The sequence below is a fragment of the Pan troglodytes genome, chromosome 21, assembly GCF_028858775.2.
Source record: "Pan troglodytes isolate AG18354 chromosome 21, NHGRI_mPanTro3-v2.0_pri, whole genome shotgun sequence".
Classification (NCBI taxonomy): Eukaryota; Metazoa; Chordata; class Mammalia; order Primates; family Hominidae; genus Pan; species Pan troglodytes.
In genome coordinates this window covers 65,902,398-65,927,986 of record NC_072419.2, presented here as the reverse complement: position 1 = coordinate 65,927,986, position 25,589 = coordinate 65,902,398, and the positions used below count along the sequence as shown (strand labels likewise).

Genomic DNA, 25,589 nt, shown 5'->3' with positions numbered 1-25,589 from the left:
AAACTGAGGCCAAAGAGGAGAAGCAGACAGCTGGCAGGTCATAACACGGGCTGGACCAAGCCTGATCCATGCGGAGCCGACATACCTGCCCCACCCCATCCTGTCTCCAGCCGCCCTGGAATTTTTCAACATGCGCGCGTTCTACTTTTCCAGTTTTAAAAAGCCTGTTGAGTTTTTTTCAATAATGCTCCTGCCTCCCACAAAAAACATTTATTTTCCCTTCCCTGCCTATATTTCCAAGGGGTAGGGGAGTGTTTTTGAAAGCTATACATCATACAGGAACCATGGTTCTGAGTGTTTGCTGAAGATTTGGGTTTGTTTTTTTTTTTTTTTTTTTTTTTTGGTTAAAGCTGCTGTAAAATTAGAATCCTTGTAGAAGCCCTCCTTGAAATACATTTCACAATGGGATTACATATTAGCCCAGGGGTTTTGCTCCAACAGGATAAGCCCAGACACTCTGGATAGCAGTTCACAGCTTTCAAGCAGGATGTGCATCTCCTGGTGGGTGCCAGGAATCATCAGTCCTGGCCAGAGCCGGCTCCCCCAGCAGCCCAGGACAGATGGACAGATGGGAGCTGGTGCCTGGCTCAGGTCCCGAGGCATCTCTAACCTCTGGTCTCCCTCATTCCCAGTGTGGAGCTGAAGGGTCAAGAGACACACACAGCCTCTCTGTGTGCAGCAAGGTGCCGGGGCAGTCTCTGGGCCTCCCTAGCAAACAGGGAGCACCCCTTGCAGCAGGCACACGGCAGCCTCCTCCTGAGATAGTGTCCATCGCAAACCAGGAGATGGCTGCTGTGTCAGCAGGGCCAGCACTTTCTATTCTACTAACTGACATGAACAGAGCATTTACCAGTAGGTAAATTACCATTATGTCACTGTAATGTTAAAATCCTGCAAAGGTCACGTGCCTCATCTGGAACTCATACCCACCCCAGGAGTAGGAACTAGCATTGCCCCCAGTTTATAGAGGAGGACCTTAAAGCATGGCCTGATGAAGGGACTGACAGAGGTTGGCCAGGCACAGTCAGTAGGGCTGAGGCTGAAGCCCGACCCAAAGGCCAGCTTCCAGGCACCCAGCTCCAGCTCCCTGCAGGAGGGATGCACCATGGCCTTGACCCTGAGTCCCTTTCAGCCTTTCAAAAAAATGAGGGGAAGTTATGTCACAAAAAAAAAATCAGGGGAAGTACCCACACGTGCACACCTGCACACACAAACACATACTTGTGCATGCACATACACACACACATATATATATGCACAAACACACAGGCATACACACGCAATGACTCATTCTCCCAATGACTTTCGACAAAAATAAGCAGAAAAAGCTGTAGTGAAGGTTATTGCCTAAAAGACAGATGGCAAAGTTGACCTTAAAAGATCTGCTTGTGAGTCTCAGAGGCTGTGCCTTCTCCCAGGAGCTGCCTCTTGTCTCTGGGAAGAAAGGAGGGGAGTGGGTAGGGAAGAGGAAAGACAAATTAAGTGCCATGTGATTCTGTAGAGGTGACCTCCCTTCCTCTGTCCTCTGCACCCCCAAACTCTTTTCCAGCTTGGCACACAGTATGTGGTGGACGTGGCTCACCATGCCCCACACCTCCCCAGGGGCCAGTGGCCTGTGCTCCCTGTCACCTTTGTACAGCTCCTTCAGGGAAGGCCACTGAGGCAGGCAGGAAGGCTAGACTGCCACTGCCAGCCAGTGCCTGCCTGGGAAAGGCCACTGTGGGAAATCTACAAAGGATTCTGGGCCATCCACGAGGGCAAGAAAGACAGGAAGGAGGCAAAGATCTTATCATGGACCAGAAATATGCCTGAACCCCAGAAGAAAGGGAGAAATGGTGCATGTTACATGTGCCAAGACCATGCTCCCAGCCCTGACACTGTGGACAGTCCCCAAGATGTGCCAGGCTGACATGGGCTGCCCAGCATGGCCCCACCTAATCCCTGTGTGGGGTCTGACTCATAGGTCCTTCCACAGGGCAAGAGCACGAGTCTGGGCAAGCCCCACCTCTGCCACCTGCTCGCTGGGGAACCTGGCTACATCAGTCTATATGCACTGGGGTGCTCACCTACAAACAACCTACCTGCACAGGGGTCTGCAAGGATGAGGCGGAAGCAGGCATGGGAGCCCACAGCCCTTGAGAGCACCTTCCCAAATCCTGCACAGCAAGCACCTCAGCAGAGGCGAGGCCCTGGGGGCCTGGAGCGTCTTATGCTGCCAGAAAGCAAGAGCTCAGACAATGATGGGAGCACTCCATTGGCACAGACACCGACTCGAAGGAGCTCCCAGTGGCCACGTCTGGGACAGTTCCAGCAACAAGAAGATGACAGCAGTGGACTCTACTCCACAGGATAAACATACATGCAGGCGTCCACACTAGTGTAAGTAAACAGGTGAATAAATACATGGGAGCGTGGGGGAAGCTTTCCTTTATTAGTGAGTAATGGAACTCACTAATACATTTAAGAGAAATGACGGAAAGACAGCCACCCCTGAACACGCACCATGGTGACAACTGGCAGGCGAGGATTCCCAGGGTGGGAAAAGGTGTGATGAGAAACGATGTCTGACAGTCTCAAGGTTTCCCACAAAACGCTGACGAATTACAAAGAGGAAGAAAGTGTTAACTTTAGAGCAGAGGCACCTGGCTGAGCAACCACAGTCAACATCACCAGGATTGGTCCAACTGACCTAGGGATCTCCAGCGACATCGCTTATGGGGGATTTGTGCCAAAAACGCATATACTCGATTTAATAAGAAGGAAACATCAGACAACCCCTCATTTAGGGACAGTCTACAAAATAACTGAAAGTACTCTTCAAAGGCATCAGGCTATGAAGACACTAAGGAACTGTTCCACATTGGCGGACGCTAAGGAGACATGCTGGCCGCATGCCACGTGGGATCCTGGGTGGATCACAGGATAGAAAAGCATGTTAGCAGAAAAATGGACTCAATTCAGATCAGGTCGGTAGATGAGTTAATTGTATTGTACCAAAGCTAATTTCTTCTTTTTGATGACTTACTGTAGTTAAGTGGGATGTTATTTGGGGAATATAGGTGAAAGGTACGCAGGAGTTATTTTTTACTATTTTGTGACATTTTTAGATGTCTAAAATATTTCAAAGCGAAAAGTTTAAAAATGCTCTAAAGGAAATTAGAAATACACATAAAAAGGAGTGGCTATGGGGCCAGCTTGAGAGTCACACTAGTCAAGCCACCAGTAACCATGGAAACACACCGGGGTTAGGGTGAGTGTGAGGAGCCAGGGAGAGCCTCGGAGGGGCACCCCTCCAGGTCCTGTGTGCCAACAGGGAGGGTGACAACAGTCACAAGGGCCCTGACACTTTCACAGCTGGCACAGCCTCCAGGCCACTCCTCCTGCGGCCTCAGGACAATGCCATGACCAGCCCATTTTGCATATCAGGAAACCGAGGCAGCACACAGCAGGAGCATCAGAGTCTGGCCACACAGCTTTGCGTCTCAGCTCCGCCAGGGTAGCCAGGTGACCAGGACGATCCCTTCACCTCTCTGAACCTGAGGCTTTCCCCTGTAATATGGAAGCAATAAACTTCCCTCCCCGTATTAGTTTTCTATTGCTGCATAACACAAAACCATAAGCTTACTGGCTTCAAATAACACCCACTTATTAGCTCCTAGTTCCGTAAGTCAGAAGTCAGGACATGGCAGGACTGGGTCCTCTGCTTGGGGTCTCAAAGGCTGAAATCGGTGTGTCAGCCCAGGTGTCTTCTCATCTGCTCGGGGTCCGAAAGGCTGAAATCAGTGTAGCAGTGGGGTGCCTTCTCATCTTCCCTCAAGGGGAAACTCTACTTCCGTGCTCACTCAGGGTGTTGGCAAGAGTCAGATCCCTGCAGCTATGGCACTAAGATCCCTATCTCTCTGTTGACCATCAGCAGGGGCCACTCTCAGCTCCTAGAGGTCACTCACATTCCCTTCCACATAGTCCCCTCCATCTTCAAACCAGCATCCCCCGCTTCCATCCTGTGCTTCCAGTCTCAATCTCCAGGAAGAATTTTGTCCCCTTTAAGGCTTCCCTGATTAGGGCAGGGCCACCAAGGCTTATACTTTCTTAAAGTCTCCTGTGCATATAAGATAGCCTAGGCATGCAGGCGAAACCTGTCACAGTCACTGGTTCCTGCCACACTCAGGGGAGGGGGCTATACAGGATATGGGTCATGGAGGGTCTTCATATAGCAATTCTCCCTTCCACATTTGCTCACAGTAGGAGAAGCACACAGGAGGTAGTGAGCATCCACCCCTGCCAGCATCCCTGCTCCACTGTGCCAGGAAAAGAACCTTTGCCCACGGAATCCACGTCCAACTCCCATTTTCCAGCTTCTCATGTATAAAGAAGAAAACACAGTCCATCCTAGGGCACCCCAGGCAATCTCTCCGAGTATCCTGCACTGCCCCAGACTCTCTCTAAACAGTTCCAGGCTCTCAGCCCTGCTCAGGGTGAGACAGCACCTCTCAGGCTCTCGGCCCTGCTCAGGGTGAGACAGCACCTCTTGCACAGCCTTCAGGGCTCCTGCATGAGGATCCTGGGAGGAGCCTTTGGCTGCACCATGGAGTGCCCAGACACCACGTAGGTGCCTCATGGCACATACCCTTCCCTTCCCTCTCCTGCCCTTCCCTTCCAAGCTGAGATTGAGCCTCCTCTCCTGCACAGATCTTCCTCTGGGCAACGTAGTCCCAGCCCCTTTTCTGAATGAGCTCTGCAAACCCCAGCCCAGGCCCCACCATCTGTGGCTGCCACACCCTCTTCCCTGGTCTCACTCTGCTGCCTTCCTAGGACCCATTTCCACCCGGGGTGGCCAGCCAGAGTGACGGCTTGGAAATGTGCCCGATCACACTGTCTCTTGGTCTCTGTCACACACACTCACGCACACACACACTCACATCCCTCTCTTCAGACATCCCATGGTTCCCTCATGGCAGACAAGCTCCTCCCCAGTCCAGGAGGCCCCAACCGTCTGGCTCCCAGCTCCCCTGCAGCCCCATCCCGCCATACTCCTGCTTCTCTCTTGCCTCTGGCTCCAGCCGAAGCTGCCCCCACCACCTGGCCTTTGCACTGCCAATCTCTCGGCCTAGCATACCTTTCCCTTTCCGGCTGGGCTAGTTAATTCGAAGCCACCTTTTGGCTCTAACTCAAGTGCCCTCCCCTGGACCCTTCCCTCAGATCCCCAGACATGCCAACCCCTCTACAAGCCCGCAGGGCTCCAGGGCAGCCTCCCCACAGCTGGATGGGGCATTCGCCTATGAGCTGATGTGATCCAAGCCCATCACTCACCAGACGATCTACCATGAGGATGAGGCAACAGGTCGGTTTGCTGCACTATTCCCCAAGCCCAGCCTCACCCCTGACATTATCATAGGCACTAAATTTGCTGGAAGGGAAAGAGAAAGAAGAAGGACAGAGGGAGGGATGGAAGGAGGGACGAAGGGAGAAATGACACGTGCCGTGAGCTATGCCTCTTTTTTCTACTCAGGCTCTCAATTGTGGACAGAAGCCGCTTAATTCTCCTTCCACACCTAGCACAGGCACCCAGAATGTCAGCCCCACGAAATGTTAGCTGAGCCCCTGGGTGCTAAAGTGAACAACTTCCACCTCCTCCTTGCTAAAGATTTCACCAGGCAAGATGCAAACATCAGTTCAACAAAACAGAAAAAAAAAATGACTGGAATCCCTCTTTTCCTATAAGAAAATAGCTGCTCTACGCTAATATCCTCTGGAATAAATTGTTATTAGTTAATTTTTTAACACCACACAGAGACCAATCATTAACAAATGTGTGGGCTCACTTTCAGTGATGTATATTCCTGAGAACTCACACTCGGGCTCCTGCCCACTGGCTTGCTCATTTGCTCCAGGAATTTCCAACAGGGTGAGACTATTTAACCTGAAGCCATCATGGAACTCTTTGTTTATTGTTGTTTTTTTGGGTTTTTCTCCCTCGATTTTAATTTTTTTATGGGAACATGGGAATAGGTATGAGGAGGGGTGCTAGACGTCACTATCACATACCCAAGAGTCAATCAATATTTACCATGCACCTGCTATGAGCATAGCTCTATTCTACAGACCAGGATGGAGCTGGAACAACACAAATCCCTAAAGAAAAAGGATGCAAATATACTCCCTAAGCAGAAAAGGGCTGGAAAAATATTACAGGAAAATAATCACATTAAAATGTCAACACTGTTTGAAGTAATGATCTTAAGGAAAAGGCAGGCTGTATTAGACTCCCAACGGGGAAGCGAGCGGGGAAAGCCAGCCCAGGTGAATGAGAGTGCAGGCAACGCTCTGAGCTTACCCCACATGGCATGGTATTAAATGTGCTCCAAAACTCACCCTTCCCATTAAACAAAAATGAGCTAAATTATAAATTCTCCCTAAATCTTTTATTTCACATCAAAGCAGAACCAGCTACTTGCAAGGATTAGGGGAAAGAACTAACCAAAGCAAACAGCTAGTGCTCCCTTAACTCAGTGTCTACATGCAGTTTCCTTCCTGAGCCCAGAGGCAACCCTAAGGAACCCAGGGGCTGGTGGTCAGCTCAGCGCAACCACAGCCTCACGTCCCAGCTGGAATGAGACTCAGCCTCTGACCCTGGGTCTTTTACCCAACTCAGTATTCTGACTGCCTCAAGCCAGCTCCCCTACTAGGAAATCAGGGGGCAACGCCTTGAGCGGAGCTTCCCGGTGCATGCCAGCAGTCTCCTGAACCAGCTCCAGGGCAGTACAGGGTGAGGGGAGGAAGTTCTAGAGGGATGCCCGATTTCACCCAGCAGCTCAGGCCAGGAAAGCCCTCCCTCCTGCATCTTGAGGCCCAAAGGAAGACAAGGGCAACTGGGAGCCTCAAAACTGCACCAGATCAGAACCTCCTGCTCTTATCCACCAAGACATGGCCTTTGGTGAAAGCTTCTCCACGGTGATAGGAGGAGGCGAATGCTAGCTCATGGTGACAAGGATCTTCCTGTGTCCCAGGAACTGTGCTAAACGCTTTACAGAATTCATCTCATCTCAGCATCATGACTGCTCGTCTAAGGGGGTATTAATATAAGTAAAGTAATCCTCATTCTGCAGATGGGAAAACTGTGGATCAGAGATGTTAGGTAGATCTTCCAAAGCCACACAGTGAACCCAGGCAGTCTGACACCAGAGACCACATATCTGCAAGCACCCCACAGACCTTGTCTGTTGGCATCCAATGTCAAGGCATCACCCTATCAGAGGTGGCAGGAGATTCCAAGGTGATTCTGACTCCAGGAGCCCACAGACTACATAGAGAAATAAGCCTAATGTGTGGATTACAAGACTGGCCCCAATTCTCCACCTCTCCTGTATCTACATATGACTTTCCTGCTCCCCCAACCAAAGGGGTCAAGTGTATTTCCCTCCCTTTGACCTGAAGTTGGCCAATAGGCTAACAGAATCAGCATAAGTGAAGGTTTCCAGCCTAGGCCCTAAGAGGTCCCATGTATCTTCACCACTACACAAGACTAACATGGCTGGTTTAGACTGCAGGTCCAAGAAGGATAAGAGATGCACGGAGAAGAGGCAGCCTGGACCTTCGACCCTGCCAACCTTCAGAAACCCAAGGACTGAAAGCTCAATGCTGTAGGGCCACGGAGGTCTGAAGAATGCTTTTGCAGAAGCCTGTCATACCTGGCAGAGAATGAATGGGATACAGCACAGAAGGGGACAAGTTTGAGAGGCCTGGCACTTATTACATATGTGCCCTGTCATTTTACTTGTCAAAATGTTATGCCCCTAGCCAGACCATGACCTTCCCGGATGCACGATGCCCCTTTCATCACCCTCACACCAAGCTCCATGCACACTGTAGTGCTTAATGCATCAGCAAATAGGTAAGTAATCATGGCCGGGCCACAAGACCAAGATGAAAATTTATAACAGCATTTCCCCATTTCACTGAAACCTGTACACCAGCTTTGTGGTTTTTGGCATACCTGTGTCTTCCAAGCACTACCTTCATGGTTTCTTCACATATTTCTGTGTATTACCACCACTACATTATTACTATTTTTAAGTCATGTTCTTTTTTATGTAAATAAGCTTGATTGGAAAGAACACTTCTATAGGCCCCCTCTCGATGGAAAACCTGTATCTCTGGTTGTATACAGAGAATAACAGGAAAATAAAGAATGTGGGGTAGGGGCCAGGCAGATCCCCGAAAAACAGGTGACAAGACAGTCCTGACACCGTGGAGGTCATCAGATCTCAGAAGCTTTGCACAAAAAACCCGGCCAATAAACATGCCAAAGTCAGCAACCACTTGACTCACGTGACTCAAGAAACGCAGAGTCACCCCAGGAGTAACGCTGCCTAAGACAATGCCTTCCTGCCAAAGGGAAGCAGAAAGATCATTTTTGGCATATCTTCCTGACTTCATTGAAACTCCAGAGCTAGTGATTACAATAAGGCAACAATTTTTTCTATATATGGATACAAACTTTCAAGAGACAATTGAACCAAAAAGTAATGCCATAACAATACAACTCATTAGGAAGAGTATTGCAAGACCAATGGTGACTTTTTAAAAGGGTTGTATTACAAACAGGAGCATAGTATGTATAATAAACACACTTCTTAGGTCGTATAGCCACAGCTCCCGTCTTCTCAGTGCAGGGCTGATCCATTTCGTGGCTGCCAACTAATCAACGTCAAAGTCTACAGATGTCGTGACCATTAGGTAAGGTGCGTTGCCAAGCTACCCATCCAACCGACTTGCTTTAACAAACAGGAACACGAGTCCCAGCCCATTAAAGACGCGACCTTCAACAACTCTACAGACAGCTGATTCTCTGCCATCGCCTTGCCTGACTTTCAATAAATAAATCTTGTCCCAGTGGCCATTCTGGTTAAATGAACTGGGAAATGAAAGAGTACATCTGCCTCTGTGTGCTTTTGTGACTACAGGTATGTATACGTCTGTCAGCTAGATGGCTGGAGCCAGGAATGGGGGTGAAACACACATATCTATTCCATGTAAAGGACAGAGGACCGCTTTCCAGTAAGATGCAGGATGAGGGAGGCAGAAGCTGGGTGGTGCAGATAGGGATGGGCCGGGCCTCAGACTCACTTGAATTCAAGATCCTCTTTAAGCTACCCCTTTATATAAATGTGACCATGGGCCGGTTACTCAGCCTCGCTAGCTTTCTGGCCCTACCTCAAGGGTTTAGAGGAATATTCAATGAAAGGAAGTATGATGGCTCCTTTTATAACAAGAGTTGACAATAAGCACATTTTCACTCCAGCCGTTGATCGCTGACCAGATGATTGGCTCTGTGAGGAACAGTGACCCTGCCTATCTTGTTCCCTGGATATTGTTAAATAAAATTTGAATGGACATAATGTTTAGTCTTGGATCACATATCTTAGTCCAACCTTTAATTTCTTAGTAATGGCACAAAACATAAAAACTGCTTCAGTCTTCCCATGAGATTCTTTCTATCTGAGGTTTGAAAGGGCAACTACAGGCCACATGCAGCTCCCAGACATGTTTTGTTTTGATCACATTGTGCTTTTATAAAGTTGATATGGCAGAGACTGTAGTTCACTACCTGATAGTCATTCTCACCCTCCCCTTCCGCGGAACCTGCTCTTGTTAGGGTAGCAATACACCTATCTTAAGCAAACAAACAAACAAACAAAAAGAAAAAGCTACACTTCCCAGGCTCCCTGGCAGCTGGGAGTAGCCTTTTGATGTCCTCAGGCCAAGGAGGTATAAGTGGGTGTCACTGGGCAGTGCTCCCAAGAAGGCAATGTCAAACTCGGCAGGTGGACACCCCTGTGCCTCTCCCTACCCTCTTTGTCCTGCCTAGAAAATGTACTTGTTGCTGGAGGTGAAGCAACCATGTTGCAACCAGAATTCAGTATGAAATTCACTGAACGTCCCACCCTACGACAGGGATGCCATCATGCTGTCTGGACTTCTGGTGGAAGGAAAACCTTTATCTTCTTTAAGCCAGTGTTATTTAGGTTTTCTATTACATAAAGTCAACCCAATCCCTAATAGATAAACTTGTCAATATTTAAAAATCATATCCGATAGGGTTTGAATATTTGTCCCCTCCAAATCTCATGTTGAAATGGAATCCCTAATGTTGGAGGTGGGGCTGGGTGGGAGGCGTTTGAATCATGGGGGCGGATTCCTCATGAATGGCTTGGTGCTGAGGGAGTTCTCATTCTGATAGTTCATAAAAGATCTGGTTGTTTAAAAAAGCCTGGCACCTCCCTTCCTCGTCCCTCTCTTGCTTCCACTCTCACTGTGTGATGTGCCGGCTCCCCCTTTGCCTTCTGCCATAATTGGAAGCCTCCTGAGGCCTGACCAGGAGCAGATGCTGGCACCACGCTTCCCGCACAGCCCTCAGAACCGTGAGCCAATTAAACCTCTTTTATTTATAAATTACCCAGTCTCAGGTATTTCTTTATAGCAACACAAAATCCTAACACAACATGTCATATAAAAATCTGGATTCCCAGTGTCACTCTTAAAACAAGATGGTCAGCCAGGCGCGGTGGCTTACGCCTGTAATCCCAGCACTTTGGGAGGCCAAAGTGGGCGGATCACGAGGTCAAGAGTTCAAGACCAGCCTGGTCAGCATAGTGAATCCCCATCTCTACTAAATGCAGAAAAAATTAGTTGGGCATGGTGGCGCGCACCTGTAGTCCCAGCCACTCAGGAGGCTGAGGCAGGAGAATTGCTTGAACCCAGCAGGCAAGAATTGCTTGAACCAGGCAGGCAGAGGTCGCAGTGAGCCGAGATGGCATCACTGCACTCCAGCCTGGGCGACAGAGTGAGACACTGTCCTGGAAAAAAAAAAAGAAAGATGAAGATGGTCTCACCAACCTGGGCCCACATTTCCATGTGGCAAGAAGCAGCTCCGCCCCAGCAGGCACACACCCTGACCCTCCCACAGCGGAAGTCCTGGCCCTGCAGACGCTGCAGTTTGGTGCCCTGTGTTAAAGAGTTTTCTAGTGCATGGAATAGAACCCAGCTCTCAAATTCAATAAGAAAAGGTCTCAAACTAATATACTAGTTTTTTTCAAACTTTTTCTTTTTGCCTCTGTTCCTGTGACATTTCATATCCTCCCACATATGCTGCCCTGGCTAAAGCTCTGGGGAGGGCCGAGGACACACCCACTACCTGCACCGTTCCCTCCGGCATGCTTTGGCCATGCCACAGGACTAGCATTAACAAGGCTCACCTGTGTCATTCCAGACAGCCACCCTCCCCTAAAAAGCACCTTCCCTGAAGATATACTTGCAAAGGAAACAAACTCATCAGAGTAAAACAATCCCCGCAAAATACACATTCAAATCGCATTTCAAGACAACCAGTGTGCTATCCCAAAATTACCAGACAAGAGGGAATAACTTGTGAAGGTGGGGGACCCTAGGATATTTCCATTCACGAGCTGGGGAGCCAGGAAGGGAGCCGGGGAACAACATCCGAGGCTGGGTGGACCTGGGGCCGGAGAGGGAGGCAGGGGTAGGGGAGACACAGCCTCCACAAAAGGTGAGAGTGGGAAAGTGTAGGGGAGGAGCCTTTTAGAGCCAGGGGCCCAAAATCCAGAATCAGAGCAGGAACCACATCCTCCTCCTCCTCCTCTTTCCTCCACCATTTGCTGAGAATGGCCCTGGTGCCTGAAGCTGTTCTGCGTCACTGAGGGACACGGTCCCGTGACTCCTGCCTGGCCCCTAGCCAGATCAGTCCTGCTCTAACTCACATTTCACAGAACTCAGAGAGGCTGACCAGCTCAGCCAGGCACACGGAAGGGCTGGGGTCCACCTGCAGGCTGCGCCTCCTCCCGCTCCCTGCTATATACATCACTGTGGTCACTGCCGCCATGACTTTGTTAACAAAAGATGGAATTACCTCAAGGGGATTGGAGAATGTTTGGGGAGGTGTCTGCCTCCTAAAGCTGTGTCTCAAAATTTACTCATTGTTAAAGACAACAGCTCAGTTATCCTCACTCATTCTGAACTTAAGGACAATAATGCCCACCATTTTACATTAAAGGAAACTGAGATTCAGAGAGGTAAAGTGACTTGCCCAAAGTCACACAGCTTATCCATGGCTGAGCCAGGACTTGGACACATTTATTTAGCCCCAGGGAAAGAATCTCTTTGCATCTCATTGTTCTCTTGTCCAAAGAGGCCCTTCTGGCAAGGGCCAAGTGTGCTGCATTGCAGGTTCTCTGGGAAAGCTCACTAAATTGAAATAAATGAGTTCTGTGTGGATAGGAAATTATCTCTGCTGGGTACCCTCCCTTTCAGAGGATGAGATGATGAGACTAGGGAGGCTGAGGGTCCCTTCCCGCAGGAGAGCTCAAGACCACACCAGTCACTCTGGCACATCCATTCTGTCAGCATTCATTGGGGAACTACCAAGTGTTAGCACAGTGCTAGCACTGGTGACACAGCCAAAAAGACCACAGGCAAGGCCCTGCCCTCAGGGAGCTTACAATCCAAGCAGCACCGTCCAACAAAGCTGTCTGCAAGGAAGGAATGTTCTAGATCTGCACTATCCAGTATGGCAGCCACAGCTGCATGGGGCTCCCGCACACTTGAAATGTGGCTACAACTGAGGAAACAGAATCTTAATTTATTTTATTTTATTCAGATTCAAATTGCCACATGTAGTTAGTGGCTACTGTATTGGACAGACCATAAACAAGTTTGTCTAATAAACAAATGAGATCATCTCCAGGAGTACCAAGTGAGGTACTGAAAACAGGTTCCTGTGACCATGAGGAAGGCAGGTGAGGCTGGACGGTGCCCCTGGGCCTGACTTCCTCATGTCTGTTGTTCCAATGCTGACAGCTTCGCCAGGTACCTGGCAGATCCTAAAGACAAAGGGGTCCATTGTCATTGGCTTCTGTGTGGTGTTAGGGTGAGAAGGGGGCAGAGAACAGGAATTTTGTTTCTTTGGAGACAGGGTCTACCTCTGTCACGCAGGCTGGAGTGCAGAGGCATGATGTCAGCTCCATGCAACCTCTGCTTCCCCAGCTCAAGCGATCCTCCCAGCTCAGCCCCCCAAGTAGCTGGGACGACAGGAGCACACCACCACAACCAGCTAACTTTTTGTAGTTTTTATAGAGACAGGGTTTCACTGTGTTGCCTAGGCTGGTCTCAAACTCCTGGGCTCAAGCAATCTGCCCACCTAGGCCTCTCAAACTGCTGGGATTACAGGTGTGACCACCATGCCCAGCTAGGAAAAGGAATTTTAAAGCATCCATTTTCTATAATGAACAGGCAATGCTTTCATAATCAAAAAAAAAACTCTGAGTTCTTAAACTCAGTATTTTTTAAGCATCTAGCTTTTATGTTTTTAATAACCCTGAAGAAGCTGACAAGGTAATTACTGCATAGTTCTACTACTAATTAAGCCATGTAGACACTCTACAAGGAGCCAGAGGGAGATCCTCAGAACCCAGGACTCCAGAATAAGAGAACATTCGAGGAAGGAAGCTAGAAAGAGCCATGGTACAGACAAAAGAGGCTCTTGCCTCCGCCCTCTCCCACGCCCAGGAAGGGGGCAGCATTAGAGGGTTTGAGGCAAAGGAGAGACTAGACCACATTTGCATTTTGGAAACTTCCTGTTCTGCAGGAAAACCGGTAAGAGGAAGAGAACCAAGACTCAGTGTTGAGGTTGTCCAGGAAAGGGAAGGTAGGAGCTAAACCCTGGTGGGGGTGAGGGTGGGGGTGGGGGTGGGAGACCTGAAACAAGTGGGGTGGGCTCCAGGAGGCCCGTGTCTGGCAGACCTGTGACCTTGGGAGAGGGAGGTGTCAAGAACAGAGCCTGGTGTTGACGGTGTGTGGGTGATGAGGGTGCACAGGTGATGAAGGAAGTGGCCATCAGCACAAGCCCACACCTGTCTGCTGGCAGAGCGGCATAAAAGAGGAAGGGGCCAGCATGGGATGCCCTGAGCCCAGGGCCTGGGGAATGTGTCTGTGCATCCGTCTGTAGCTCATGACAGGAGAGGATGCTCTGAGAGGGTCTCCCTCTCCAGGCAGTAAAGCAGACCTGGACCCGGCCCTGCAGAAGGACGTAGCTGCTGGCTCCTCTTTGCTCACCCTCCAAGCACTCTCTGGCCCCATCCAGCTGGCAGGAGTGGCCAGTTGCCTGGCCAGGCACCGCCACATAGGTTGAGACACCAGTGCCTGGGGCTTGTGCCCATTCGTCCTACAAATGCTTACTGAAAGTCTCCTGCATCTGAGCTCTGTGCTGAGCTCAGGGGTGCAGCACTTCAGGTGACGGTCAAGCTCCCTGTCCTCAAGAGGCTCCCAGTCTAGAAGGGACGGTCCACAGAGAATGAAACTGACAAGAACCCCAGGTGTTGAAGAGTGCCAGGAGCAAATCAGAAATGAGATCAGAGTTCACTGGGGTGGGGAACAGGTCTGAAGGACTGGAAGGACTGGGCAGAACACAAAGGTCTGGAGCTCAGAGCCAGAGAGTTGGAGAAAGGAGCTGGAGAGGCATGGAGCCAGGACAGAGCAAGGCAGCGACAGCCAAGGGACAGGGGATGGCTGGTGAGGAGCAGTGATGGGATCATGTTGAGGAAGGCCCAGGAGGCAGCCTGGGACCCGACAAGAAGGAGGCCACCATCGTGCTGGGGCCGATGCCAGGGGCTGGCCCCAGGATGTGGAGCGGGCAGAAGCCTAGTCCCAGAGTCTGAGAGCAGATGGAAGAAAAGGAAGCAAAACCCCTTGTGACCATGAGCTCCTCTGAAGGAGGAAAGATCAGGGGATGCTTCCTTACCTTTGATTAAATTTCTATTTTGGAAGAACACCTAACCATGCTCACGGGTGTAGAGTGCGGATTTATAGAGAGGCACATTGTGTAGATACAGACGGGCCCATTAACGAAGCAGTGGTGAAAGTGGCGGGAAGGTCAGGCCTAGGGGAAATATCTCATCCCCGCCACACAGTCCATGGCCACAGACCCGGCCACGGGAGATTTAATGCACTAATAAGGCCACAAAAAGACACTCATGCTCACTAGGAATCAGGAAACTGCAGATTAACACAACAAGAAACCATTTGTCACCCTTCGTGCTAGAGAAAAATAGATTGATGATCTCAGGTGTTGGCAAGGGTTTGGAGAAAGGGCACTCTCATAGATTACGGAAAGTGTGAATTCGTACATTTTCTAGGAGGGTGCAGTATCATTAAAATAAAATATGTGGGTCCCCTGTGGCCTCAACATCCCAAGAGCTGGCATACACACACCCTAGAGGAAATTCTCAGGTGAGTACAAGGCAGTTTGTGCCCAGGTAATTACAGCTCTGTTGTCTATAGTGGGTAAAAACTGGAAACAATACAAATATCCAATGGCTAAACTGAAAAATTGTTTCTTGGCATCCTGTGTGGGTGTTAAAAGGGAAAGGGAGATGGATATTGCAATGAGGCAAGATCTCCGAGACCCAGTGTGGAGCAGAACCACTCATGGAAGAGCCATGAGTCCAGCACATTCCCATATGCCATTTTCCAAGCAACACAAGTATATAAAACATTAGGAAAAGTCCAAAGGATGCCCCTCAATTCCCAGCAGGGGTAACCTCTGGAGAATGGGAGAAAGAGGTGTCAAAACATAGCTCACCTTTTGAAGAACGCTTTGAGTCTTTGCAAAGGGAATACTGATGCATTAAAAATGCCTTTGCAGGGGAAAGGGTGAACGCAACCTTGGACTCTTTCATTAAATTATAGAATTTAGATGGGAGGAGACAGCTCTGCTTCTTAACTCTGTGTGAGGTTATTCCACAGCTGGAGCTTCAGGTTCAATTTTCAGGAGTCTCACATTAGAGCAGCAGGTGGACAAATAAGGGAGGCCATCTAGGAAGAGCAGGTGAAGGGCCTAGACTTTCCAAGAAGTGACTGAGGTTGTTTCAATACCTAAAACCCCAGGCTCTCTGAAAGCCCTGAGTAACACGCAGCAGGAGAAGATCCCATCAGGACTGATGGGTACCAGACCCTTTGGAACCATTGGAAAAAGAATTCTTAAACAGATCTGCCCAAAGACAAGTATGCACTACATCAGGAAGAACTGAGTCCACCATCAAAAGAGGTATGCAGGCACACACCAGGCCAGCCAGGCAAGGTGCTTACAGAAAATACTCTCTGAGCCCGCCCTTCCTCCATCAAGTTCCCAAGTTCCCTCCAACTTGATGATTCTGATTCTCTTTCTGCCAGAACAGAAACACAATCTGCTTCACACAATCCATAAATACTTAATTGCTTGGTGCTTTTTAGTAAGGTTCTACTGCTCACAGAATTGCACATATTTTAGACTTTTCACCTCTGACACCTGTTCCCTGGGTCCCATTTAGACCAGTTGCACCAGAGGAGAGCTCAAGCCTGTGCCCTCCCACGCATAACTTAATCACAGGCATCCCAGCCCTTCCTCCTCCTTCTCTCATGGACCGGCACCACCTGCCCAACCCTCCGCTCCCACCCACAGAGGCATAAACTCACAGACAGCCAAAAAGCCAAGTCCTCCATAATTTCCATTTCAAGTTTGCTTCCTCTTACTGCCAGGGAGACAAAGGGAGCTTAGAAGGATTCTCATGAGAAGCCACTCAACTTCCATGATTGGAACAGTTGTGGATGCGCCTCTCCAACCCAGAGAAAGGCAATCCATCGTGGAGTGCTGAAGGCTGAATCCCCCATTCCTAGTAAAAGGATTAATTAAAGCCTTAAGGGTCTGCCATGGCAGCCTCTGCTTGAAACTCTAAGGAAATTAACCTGCCCTCCCAGATAAAGAAAAGTCAGAGATTTATTCAGGCCGGTACCTTAGTTTGACCAAGTGACACAGTGTCAATAGTCTTAACAAAGAAATCTTCCAATACTTGCTCGGGTTTATTGTTTAAATTTTCAAATGGGGGGGGTGCTCCAGTGCCCACACAGCTGCCTGTAATGAGTCCTCTAGGCAGTTTATCGGGAAGCTCTGATGTGTTCCAGTGCAGGAATCCCTCCCCACAAAGCCAGCCTTCACCCGGGCCCCAGGGATTCTGATGCCCACCATTTAACATCATCAAGTCCCCATTTGGGGTCGTTGCATTTAGAGAGAATAAGTCTTCAAAGGCAGGCGAAGCAACTTGTTATCAAAACAGAATCTACGAAGGAATTGTGCTTCTCTAAGATACAAAACTGAGTCCTGTGGCTTGATACCAAAACACCAGCTTTGATTCTTTTTTTGAACCCTACATTTCAGAAGCCCAGACTTCTCCCTGTGAAGTGAAAATTGCCTTCTGGTGGAGAGAGGTTTTAATGATCACTTTGCTTCCTGCGTCTCCATGGTGACAGGCGCACACAGCCCACCCCCCCTCCTGCTTTATTAGGCCTTTCTTCCTCTCTGGAAAGTAATCAATCAAGCCCTACAGACGCCTTTGTGACCGGTTTATCACCTAAACAATCAACGCTGCCATGGGGGTGGAAGAGTGGACGGAGTCCACACATTGTCACGAAACCGGGCTCTGCCCTGGCGCACGCCCTTCGTCTCCCTGCCGGCGGCTCTGCCCAGCACACCTGTCCGGGGGCTAGCGCGCCCAGGTGCGCCAGGCCCCGCTGGAGTCAGGCGCCCGGTGGAAGCCCTCAGCGCGGTGGCCTCAGCTGCGGAGCGCTGCCTTCCAGGAGCGGATGCCCAAGCGGGGACGTCCGGAGCTGGGGCCCGGCAGTGGGGAGGGAGGGAATGGCCCAGAACCGGAGCTGGGCGGAGGCGGCCACGGGTCTGCCTCTCTTCCCCCAGCCGGTCAGCACCCGAGGAAAGGAAGCCCCCTTCGAGGGGACGGCAGAGCTCACCAGCCGGAGAGGAGGGGAAGCTGCAGCGCCCGGCTCTACCCAGGAAATCAGCTCTTTTATGGACAAAGGGCTCCGAGGCGCCCCAGCCCTGCGAGACTGGGGATAGGAACCGCGGGGCCGAGCGCCGGTTCCTGCCGCCGCTCCCCGAATGCAGGCGGGGCGCGGAGCCTCGCGGGGTCCTGCTCCCAGCGCCACCTGCCTCGGGCCTCCCCGACCCGCCCGCCGCCCCCGCCCAGCCCGTTACCTGGGTTCTCCCCGGCGTCCGCGGAGGAGGTGGCCGAGGAGTCGGTGAGGACGCTGGGGTCACTCTGCGAGCGGCCCCGCGACACGAGGCAGCCGCTCCCGTCCTCCGACGCGGCCATGGGCCCGGCCGGCGCGGGGGCAAGTTAGAGCGAGCCGCGTGGAATCAGAGCATCCGAGGCGGCCAAGGTCACCGGCGAGGGGGCTGGAGGGGGCGTCTTTTTAAAAAAGAAAATTAAAAAAAAAAAAAAAAAAAAAGGGCCGGGAAAGGAAACGAGCTGGAGAAAGACGCCGGGGCTGGCTTCAGGGCGGGGAGACAATAGCCTCGCCGGCTGCAGCCAGGCGCATCCCGGCGTGCGCGGCCTCGCTTTGTTATTTATTCGTGTTTATTCCCATTCTTCAGTCTATATTCCAGGAAAAAAAAAAAGTTGAACCAGGAAATAAAAACTTTTTCTTGTCAGTGTTTATTGCGTGCTTGGGGCAGGGGGTGATGTCCTGGAATGTCTGGGGGCGCTCCCTCCCCCCACCCCACCCCCCACCCCCCCAGGAAAAAAGGGAAAAGGAAGAATCTTTGCTCTTGCAATTGCTTTAATCTGAAAGCTGTTCTTGGAGCATCTGTTGGAAAACATTAGGATTCTCCCATCATGCCGCGCGAGAGGAGCATGACGTCACGGGAGAGGGGCGTGAGAAGGCGCGTGGCCACTGGGAGGGGTCGCACATACCTGGACCGCGCGCCGCGGTGGGGGAGGCGGGGCTGGACCCCGGGTTAGGAGCCGCCCACCCCACCAAGCCGTGCTCTAGAAACAAGAAAGCTTCCTAGTCCCGTTTCCTCCCCTCCCGGAGGAAAGGGAAACCTGAGAGCCCCTAATTTCCCCAGCAGCTGCAGACAGCTGGTTTCCCTGGTCCTTCCTCTCCTGGGACTGGGAGGCCAGTGGGTCCCGATGCGCCCACCCCGGCACCGGAGGGGAGCGACCTGAAGCTTCCTCCCCGCAACCACCTGGCCTGGGCCTGCTAGGGCACCCCGGACACTCCGAACCCTCGCCCCGAACCCTCCTCCCTGCCGGGGGGGCGGGGGGGGCGGGGGAGAGGGAGGAGGGCACGGGCGCTTTCCAATGAGGCTTTTCCTCAGACGCCCTTAGGAACCTGAGGGGCCAGGCAAGGGAGGCGACACCCCCCAGGGCTGCCACTCACAGAGGTGTCCTCCAGGGTGCTAAGGAGCGATTCTCACAACCCCAGCGGTGGTGTGGGGTGAACACAGGCAGGCAGCCGCTGCTTCCCCAGCCAGGGCAGGGAAGGAAGAAAGTCCAGGAAAGGGGTAGAGACGGGGGTGGAATAGTGGTGTCACCTGGCCTGGTCCTGGAAGGTGCCCAGAGGAGGAGGCATTTCAACAGACACCAGGATTCAAGGACCACAGAGACACCTGGGGGAGGACACCCCCATTTCAATTTCTCAAACAACCCCATGGGGCAGCCCTGCTCTGAGTCCCCTTTGCAGGTGCTGGAAGGGGTGGGGGCAAGCGGGGAGAGTCGCTCACCAAGGGTCCTCCTGCTGGGGACAGAGCCCTCCCTAAGCCTGCCCCCATCAGATTAGCACCTACAGCAGGGCCTGGGAGTGCAGTGTGAGCGCTGGCAGTGTGGACGAAATCCCGGTTAAGCGCCAAGGACAGAACTGAGCGGGGTGGTGGTGGGGAGGGGGAATAAAGTGGATGTTCACTCCACACAGAGCTTTGGGATCTTAGCAGCAGTTATTTCAGCAGCATCAGTCACCTCTAAAGAAAGGATTCATTCATTCATTCAGACTGTGCAGAGTCGAGTGTGTGCCAGGCACCACACCAGGCATTAGGGACCTAGCAGTGCACAAACACAGAGACGCCCCAACTCCTTGAGTCTTCCGGGAAAGGGGGAGGGTGAAGCCGAGAATGGTCACCAACACACTAATAAGATGCCCAAATAATCATTTAATTACAGTTGGCAATTAAGATCAGGAAACAAAGAGGAAACTGGTGGGAAACTGCTAGGAATAGATACGTTTTATCCACATAAAAATGTGCTGGCTGGATGGTGACGTGGCCTGCCAGCCTTGGACTGAGCATTTTGCATGGGGACCTCATTCCTTCCTACAACTGCCCTGGTAGGTGAGAGCTACTGTGGTCTCCACTTTTGAGATGAGGGCAACTTCAAGAGGTGAGCACTCTTGCCCAGGTCACAAGCCAGCACGTGGAAGAGCTGGGCCACAGCCAATGCTCTTGGCCCAGGGTCTCTCCAAGTGGGTCTTCAACACCTCCCACTCCAAGTCCCCAGGGGCTGTCCTGACACACTGAGTACTGGCCCCATGGGAAGGTTTCTGAATCCTTGCCCCCAACCATGCCTTGGGCCCCTTCCGAGTCTGGGTGAATGAACACCTGAGACAGTTCAGTTCCATTGGAAGGAAGCCTGCAGCTGACCCAGCCATGGCAGGTGCAGAGATGATGGGGACGGGCAGGAAGGGATAGAGCCCAGAGACTGGCTATAGGTGGGGGGGGAGGAGAAAGATCACACCAGAGGTCTCCAGCTGTCTGTCATTTGCCAACCATCCCTATGTTTTTTAGCCTTCCCTATTTAAAACCTATCTTTCCATCACCTTAAGATTTGTCTTTAAATCAACTCTTTGCACTTAAACATATTTTTTCTTTTCTTTCTCTCTCTTTTTTTTTTTTTTTTTTTTTTTGAAAGAGTTTTGCTCTGTTTTCCAGGCTGGAGTGCAGTGGCTATTCACGGGGGCAATCATCGTGCACTACAGCCTCAAACTCCTGGGCTCAAACAATCATCCCACCTCAGCCTTCCTAGTACTTGGGAGTACAGTGTGCACCTCCACACCGGGCCGACATGCATGTTAAAGGAAGCCTTCAATAGGACTGATGGAGCACAGCCTCGCTGGCTGGCATTGGTGGGAGGGACCACGGCACTAACTCAATACCTGAGTCCACTCTTGGCCTGAGCTGTCTCCTGTGTGGTTAAAAAGGGCCCAAGGGTGAGAGAGGAGTTCAGCCAGGCAGGCACCGAATAGAGTCATCCTCCTTAATGTTACCATAAGGACAAAGAATGGAAGGAACTTTCTATCTAAGCCAATGTTACTGCCTTGTCCATGCACCACCAAAAATTATCCCTAGTCCCTTCAGATGGTCTACACAGCAGCACCCATTCACCTACTCCACCAAACTGTGTATGGATGAGGGTTAAAAACATATAAAAGGATAGGACTTGGCATTTGAGCTCAGGAGCCCACATGGAGTGGGGAAGCAGAAGATGAGATGCAACCAAGTTTTATTTCTTAGAAGTATCTATTTTAGCAAAGCACTGTGGTTTGTTAAAGGTAGGTAGAGCCGGAGCTGTTCCTTATATTATTCTTTGGCTTTGAGATGTTCCATACTAAAAATAGTTTTAAATTTAAAAAAAGTTAGCAATCCCACCTCTACTGATCAATAGAAAATAATAAGGTCTCCGGGTAAATTGCCTGCAGGAGAGACTCTGGCTTTCAAAGTCGGTCATCTCCAGACCATGACTGGCTTGAGCCCTGTGAGGATCTGGTCCCCAAGGTGTGTGAAAGGCACCTGTTTGGAGGAGGGTTTCCAGCCTTGAGGGCCCACAACAGGTTTTTGTGAAAGTCACCAATTGTCCCTCCTGAACAAGATCCCTGGCAAGGGGTGGATTTGGAAGGCCATTGCAGAAATCCTATTGGAATGAACAAAGCTTCATAATGGCCAAAAAATTACGAACAACCTAAATGTCCATGGACTGATAAATGGGTAAATAAAATGTGGTCCATCCTAACTGTAGGACAATATGCAGCCATGAAAAGGAGGGACGTACTGACATGTGCCACAATCACGTGCAGATGAACCTGGAAAACATTATGCATGTAAAAGAAGCCAGTGGCAGAAGGCCACGTGTCACATGAACCCAGTTATATGCAATATCCATCCGATCAGAAAGCAGATCTGTGGACGCCGAGGATGGGGAGTGGGGGAAGAGAGGGGCTGACTGCTAATGGGTACAGTTTCTTTTTTGAGTTCTAGAAATGTTCTTAATGTTCTAAAATTAGATTATGGTGATGGTTTTATAACTCTGTAAATATACTAAAAACCACTGAATTTTATACTTTAAATGCGTGAACTTAATGATATGTAAATTCTTTCAATAAAGCTTTTTAAAAAAAAAAAAAAAGCATGTAGAGGCACTAGGCTGAGCTTTGAATTTGGAGGATTGGGTTCTGCTTCTTGCCCTGGTGGGCATAATCAAAACTGAAACCCTCCCTGTCTCCACCCAGATTCTAGATCAGATAGAAGCTCATCGAAGGACCCCCCTTCTGCCCCTTGATCTCCTTGATCCGAAAACCCAAAGCCATTTCCTGACTCAGGGCAGCCCCGATAACCCAACACTGCTCCCTGAAGAACCACAAAGATGGGACAGAGTCAATCCAAATTGCCCAAGTCCCTTTCAAAACTCACAAAACTGCAAAGGCAAAGGCAGTTTCCTCTGCCTAGGGGCAGCCAGGGAGCACATCACTGCAAAGGTGGCTCAGGGATGGCAGAACCCCTCCAACACACAGCGCATGTATGAGGCACCCCTGCTCATTAGGGAGTGGTGAGGAATGGTACCCCAAGACCAATTCCACCCCCACACACCTCCCAAGTTGGTCTCATTCTTAAAGCAGGTACAGACCAATGGATGCATCCAACCATCCAATATTTCCTAAGAATCTATTCTGTGCTCAAACAGTCACTTTGCCAGGAATACCACCATGAATGAGACATGATTGCACATTGGCTTTGTGGAGCTTGAGGTCTAGCACAGAAGACAAGATTGACTAATATGAATCAAAGGATCAATTAATTTCAATGAGTACAGAGTGCAGCATGCCTCATCTGCAGCAGGGAGGGAACCTGGTTTGAAGAAGTGATGCTCTGGAAGTGCAAGGGCAAATGGAAGCCAACTGGACATGCAAGGGAGGAAGGGCGCCCCGGGCAGAGGGAACAGCCTGAGCGAAGACCATGAGGTGGGAGCAGCATGGAGCCCTGAAGTCCCTGCAAAGAGGCCAGAGCAAGGGTCTGCAGCCACAAAGAGGGGATGACCCAGACCATGCAACATCTCATGGACCTCAGGAAGAGCCTGATTTTGTTCCAAGGATGGTGGAAAGCCACTGAGGCAGTGGTGGGTCTCCAGAGCATCCTTCTGGCTGCTGTCAGAGAAGGGACATGTGGGGCAAGGGAGGAAGCAGCAGGATGGACCAGGAGGCTGGAAATCATCCTGGTGAGTGGTAGCAGCAGCCTGGCCCAGCAGGAATAGGCAGAGGCACCCAGCAGGCTGGACTCGGTGTTCTCTGAAGGTGGCTCCCACAGGTTTGTGATGGATGAGCTACGGGGGACTAGAGAGAGAAGTCAAGGATACCTCCAGGGTTTTTTTTTGTTTTGTTTTGTTTTGTTTTCTAGTTAACCATTTATGAGGGGGGTAGAATTGAGGTTACCAGCAAATCTGATATTGACAACAGGGTGGGTGTGATGCTATTTCCTGGGTGGGGAGGATCAGATCAGGGAGGGAGGAGGCAGCAAAGAGGAGGAGCCCCGTTTGACAAGCAGCCTTTGGGGTGATGTGGAAGAGTCTGCTGCCCATCACAATGGGGTTGTAAACTGAAACCAACCACTGGCCTGAGGCTACTTCTTGCAGGCACTTAGACGGTTAGCTCAATTCCGCAGTCTTCTTATGCTACCAACTGCTCTCCTAAGGCCCTGGCAGGCTTGAAGTTCCCTGGGGAGCTGATGGGCCAAGGACCTGGATGGTGGCAATGTCGGCTTCACAGGCACGGGGATTTTTGTTGTGTTTGTTCACCCAAGAATGTGCCTGGGAGGTCGTAGTCTCCCAGTACATAAATATCCACTGATGAATAAATGAATGAATGTGCATGGCGGAGCCTAGCCGGGCAACTGCCCTGCTCCAGGAGTGAAGGCTCAGCCTCCCCACGGCCCAAGCTGACTCCGGGCTTTGTGGGACTGAGGGGCTCATGCTCCCTCTGCTGCCTCAGTCCCCCAGGACAATCTAGTTTCTTCTCTGGGGCTCCAGGGAACTCTTCTTCACGCTTAATGTAAAAATAACTCATTCAGCAAACTTCAAATGCTTAAGAACTGCTCAAGCCACGATCTCAGGCTAAACTCATAGGGAACCATCTAAAGAGAAACAAGAAGGCAAAACACCAGTGTGGGAGTTCCAGGACCCAAGGAAAGATGAAGGCAAAACCACCACTCTGGCACAGGCCAGGTTCGTCAGGTGGGCAGCCGCGCCCTCTGCTGGTCACCTGGAAAAACAACACCTGAAGCAGTGGCGGGTGGGAATAGTCCTTGGACCTGGCTTGACCACGTAGCCTTGAACTTCACTTCCTGCACCTTTGACCACATCCCTGAGGGACTCTCTACCTAGAGCTGTGACCATAGACTACCCAGAGTGGTGCTCAATGCAATGCCAACCAAGGCTTTTTAAAAACAACACACCCAGCTCTTCCAGAACCAAATCCCTGATTTCACCATTCATGGCCTCTGCCCTGAAAGGCACTGGTAGCTAGAGTCGCCCTGAAAAAATGTGGTGTGGGCATCCCATGGCTTCCTGGAGATATGCCTAGCCCTCCTTGGGGTCAAGTCCACTCAAGCTGTCTAGGGCAGGAGCCACAGACCCAGGCACAAGATCAGGTCCCAACATTTTCTGACTATGCGGCCCCGCTGAGCCTCCGTGTGTAAGTGAGAAGAAGATAACCTACCTTACAGGGTGTGGGCATTTGACACAGCACACAGAAGCCCTCAATATGCTTTCACCATTAGCAGAACAAAAAGTTCCTTGAGAGAGACCACCTGCCCTTTGATATTCTCCTTCCGTGCCCCCAGCACATCCAGGTGACTGGGAGAGGGGCCTATCTATGAGGCAGCAGAGATAGAAGACAGAACCTAGAGCAGAGAAACACAACCCGGGGCAGGGAGGCTTTCGACAGGGAAGGCAGAAAGCAGCCCCACTGGCCCCTGCACTCTTGTGTCATGGGCCACTGACCCATCTTGTATGTTGTCAGCACAAAGCTATAGACCTCCAGGTGACTTTTCCTCCATCCTGGGTCCCCCCACACAGTGATAGATACTGCATGCTCCGACTCTAGCTAATGAAAGGAGAGGAACAGGCTTCTGGGGCCTCTGGGAAAGATTGCTGATAGACAGAGAGAGCCACTTACAGAAAAAGCATTTGTCACCATTGCAGGTGCAGTTTGCAGTCCTGACTGCATTCCTGCTTCCTGCTCTGGAGTGCCTGTGGGGCCTGGAACAGCAGCAGCCAGCCTGTGACCCTGCAGCAACACACACGAGGATGAAACGCTAACAGCAGAGAAAGACCTTGCACCTGTCTGCCTCCTGATCTCTTGTAAAGGGGCCAAACATCCTGCTGGCATAGGCCTCTGATAGTAGGGTTTTCATTTACTTAACACTTAGCTCT

General features: G+C 50.8%; 1 protein-coding gene across 4 annotated transcripts in view; it reads right to left on the bottom strand.

Annotated features, from left to right (window-relative positions):
- PHACTR3 (phosphatase and actin regulator 3) overlaps window positions 1-25,589 on the bottom strand; it is a 270,926-nt gene that overhangs the window by 225,097 nt on the left and 20,240 nt on the right. The window contains exon 1 of one of the 4 annotated variants that reach the window (XM_001141229.6): window positions 18,095-18,685. The exons of 2 other annotated variants lie outside the window; for them this stretch is intronic. In XM_001141229.6, the coding sequence (XP_001141229.1) occupies window positions 18,095-18,212 (118 nt within the window). In that variant the 5' untranslated portion in view covers window positions 18,213-18,685. Of the gene's footprint in view, window positions 1-18,094; window positions 18,686-25,589 lie in introns of those variants that run through there. One more of the 4 variants, XM_009437512.5, reaches the window with a different exon arrangement.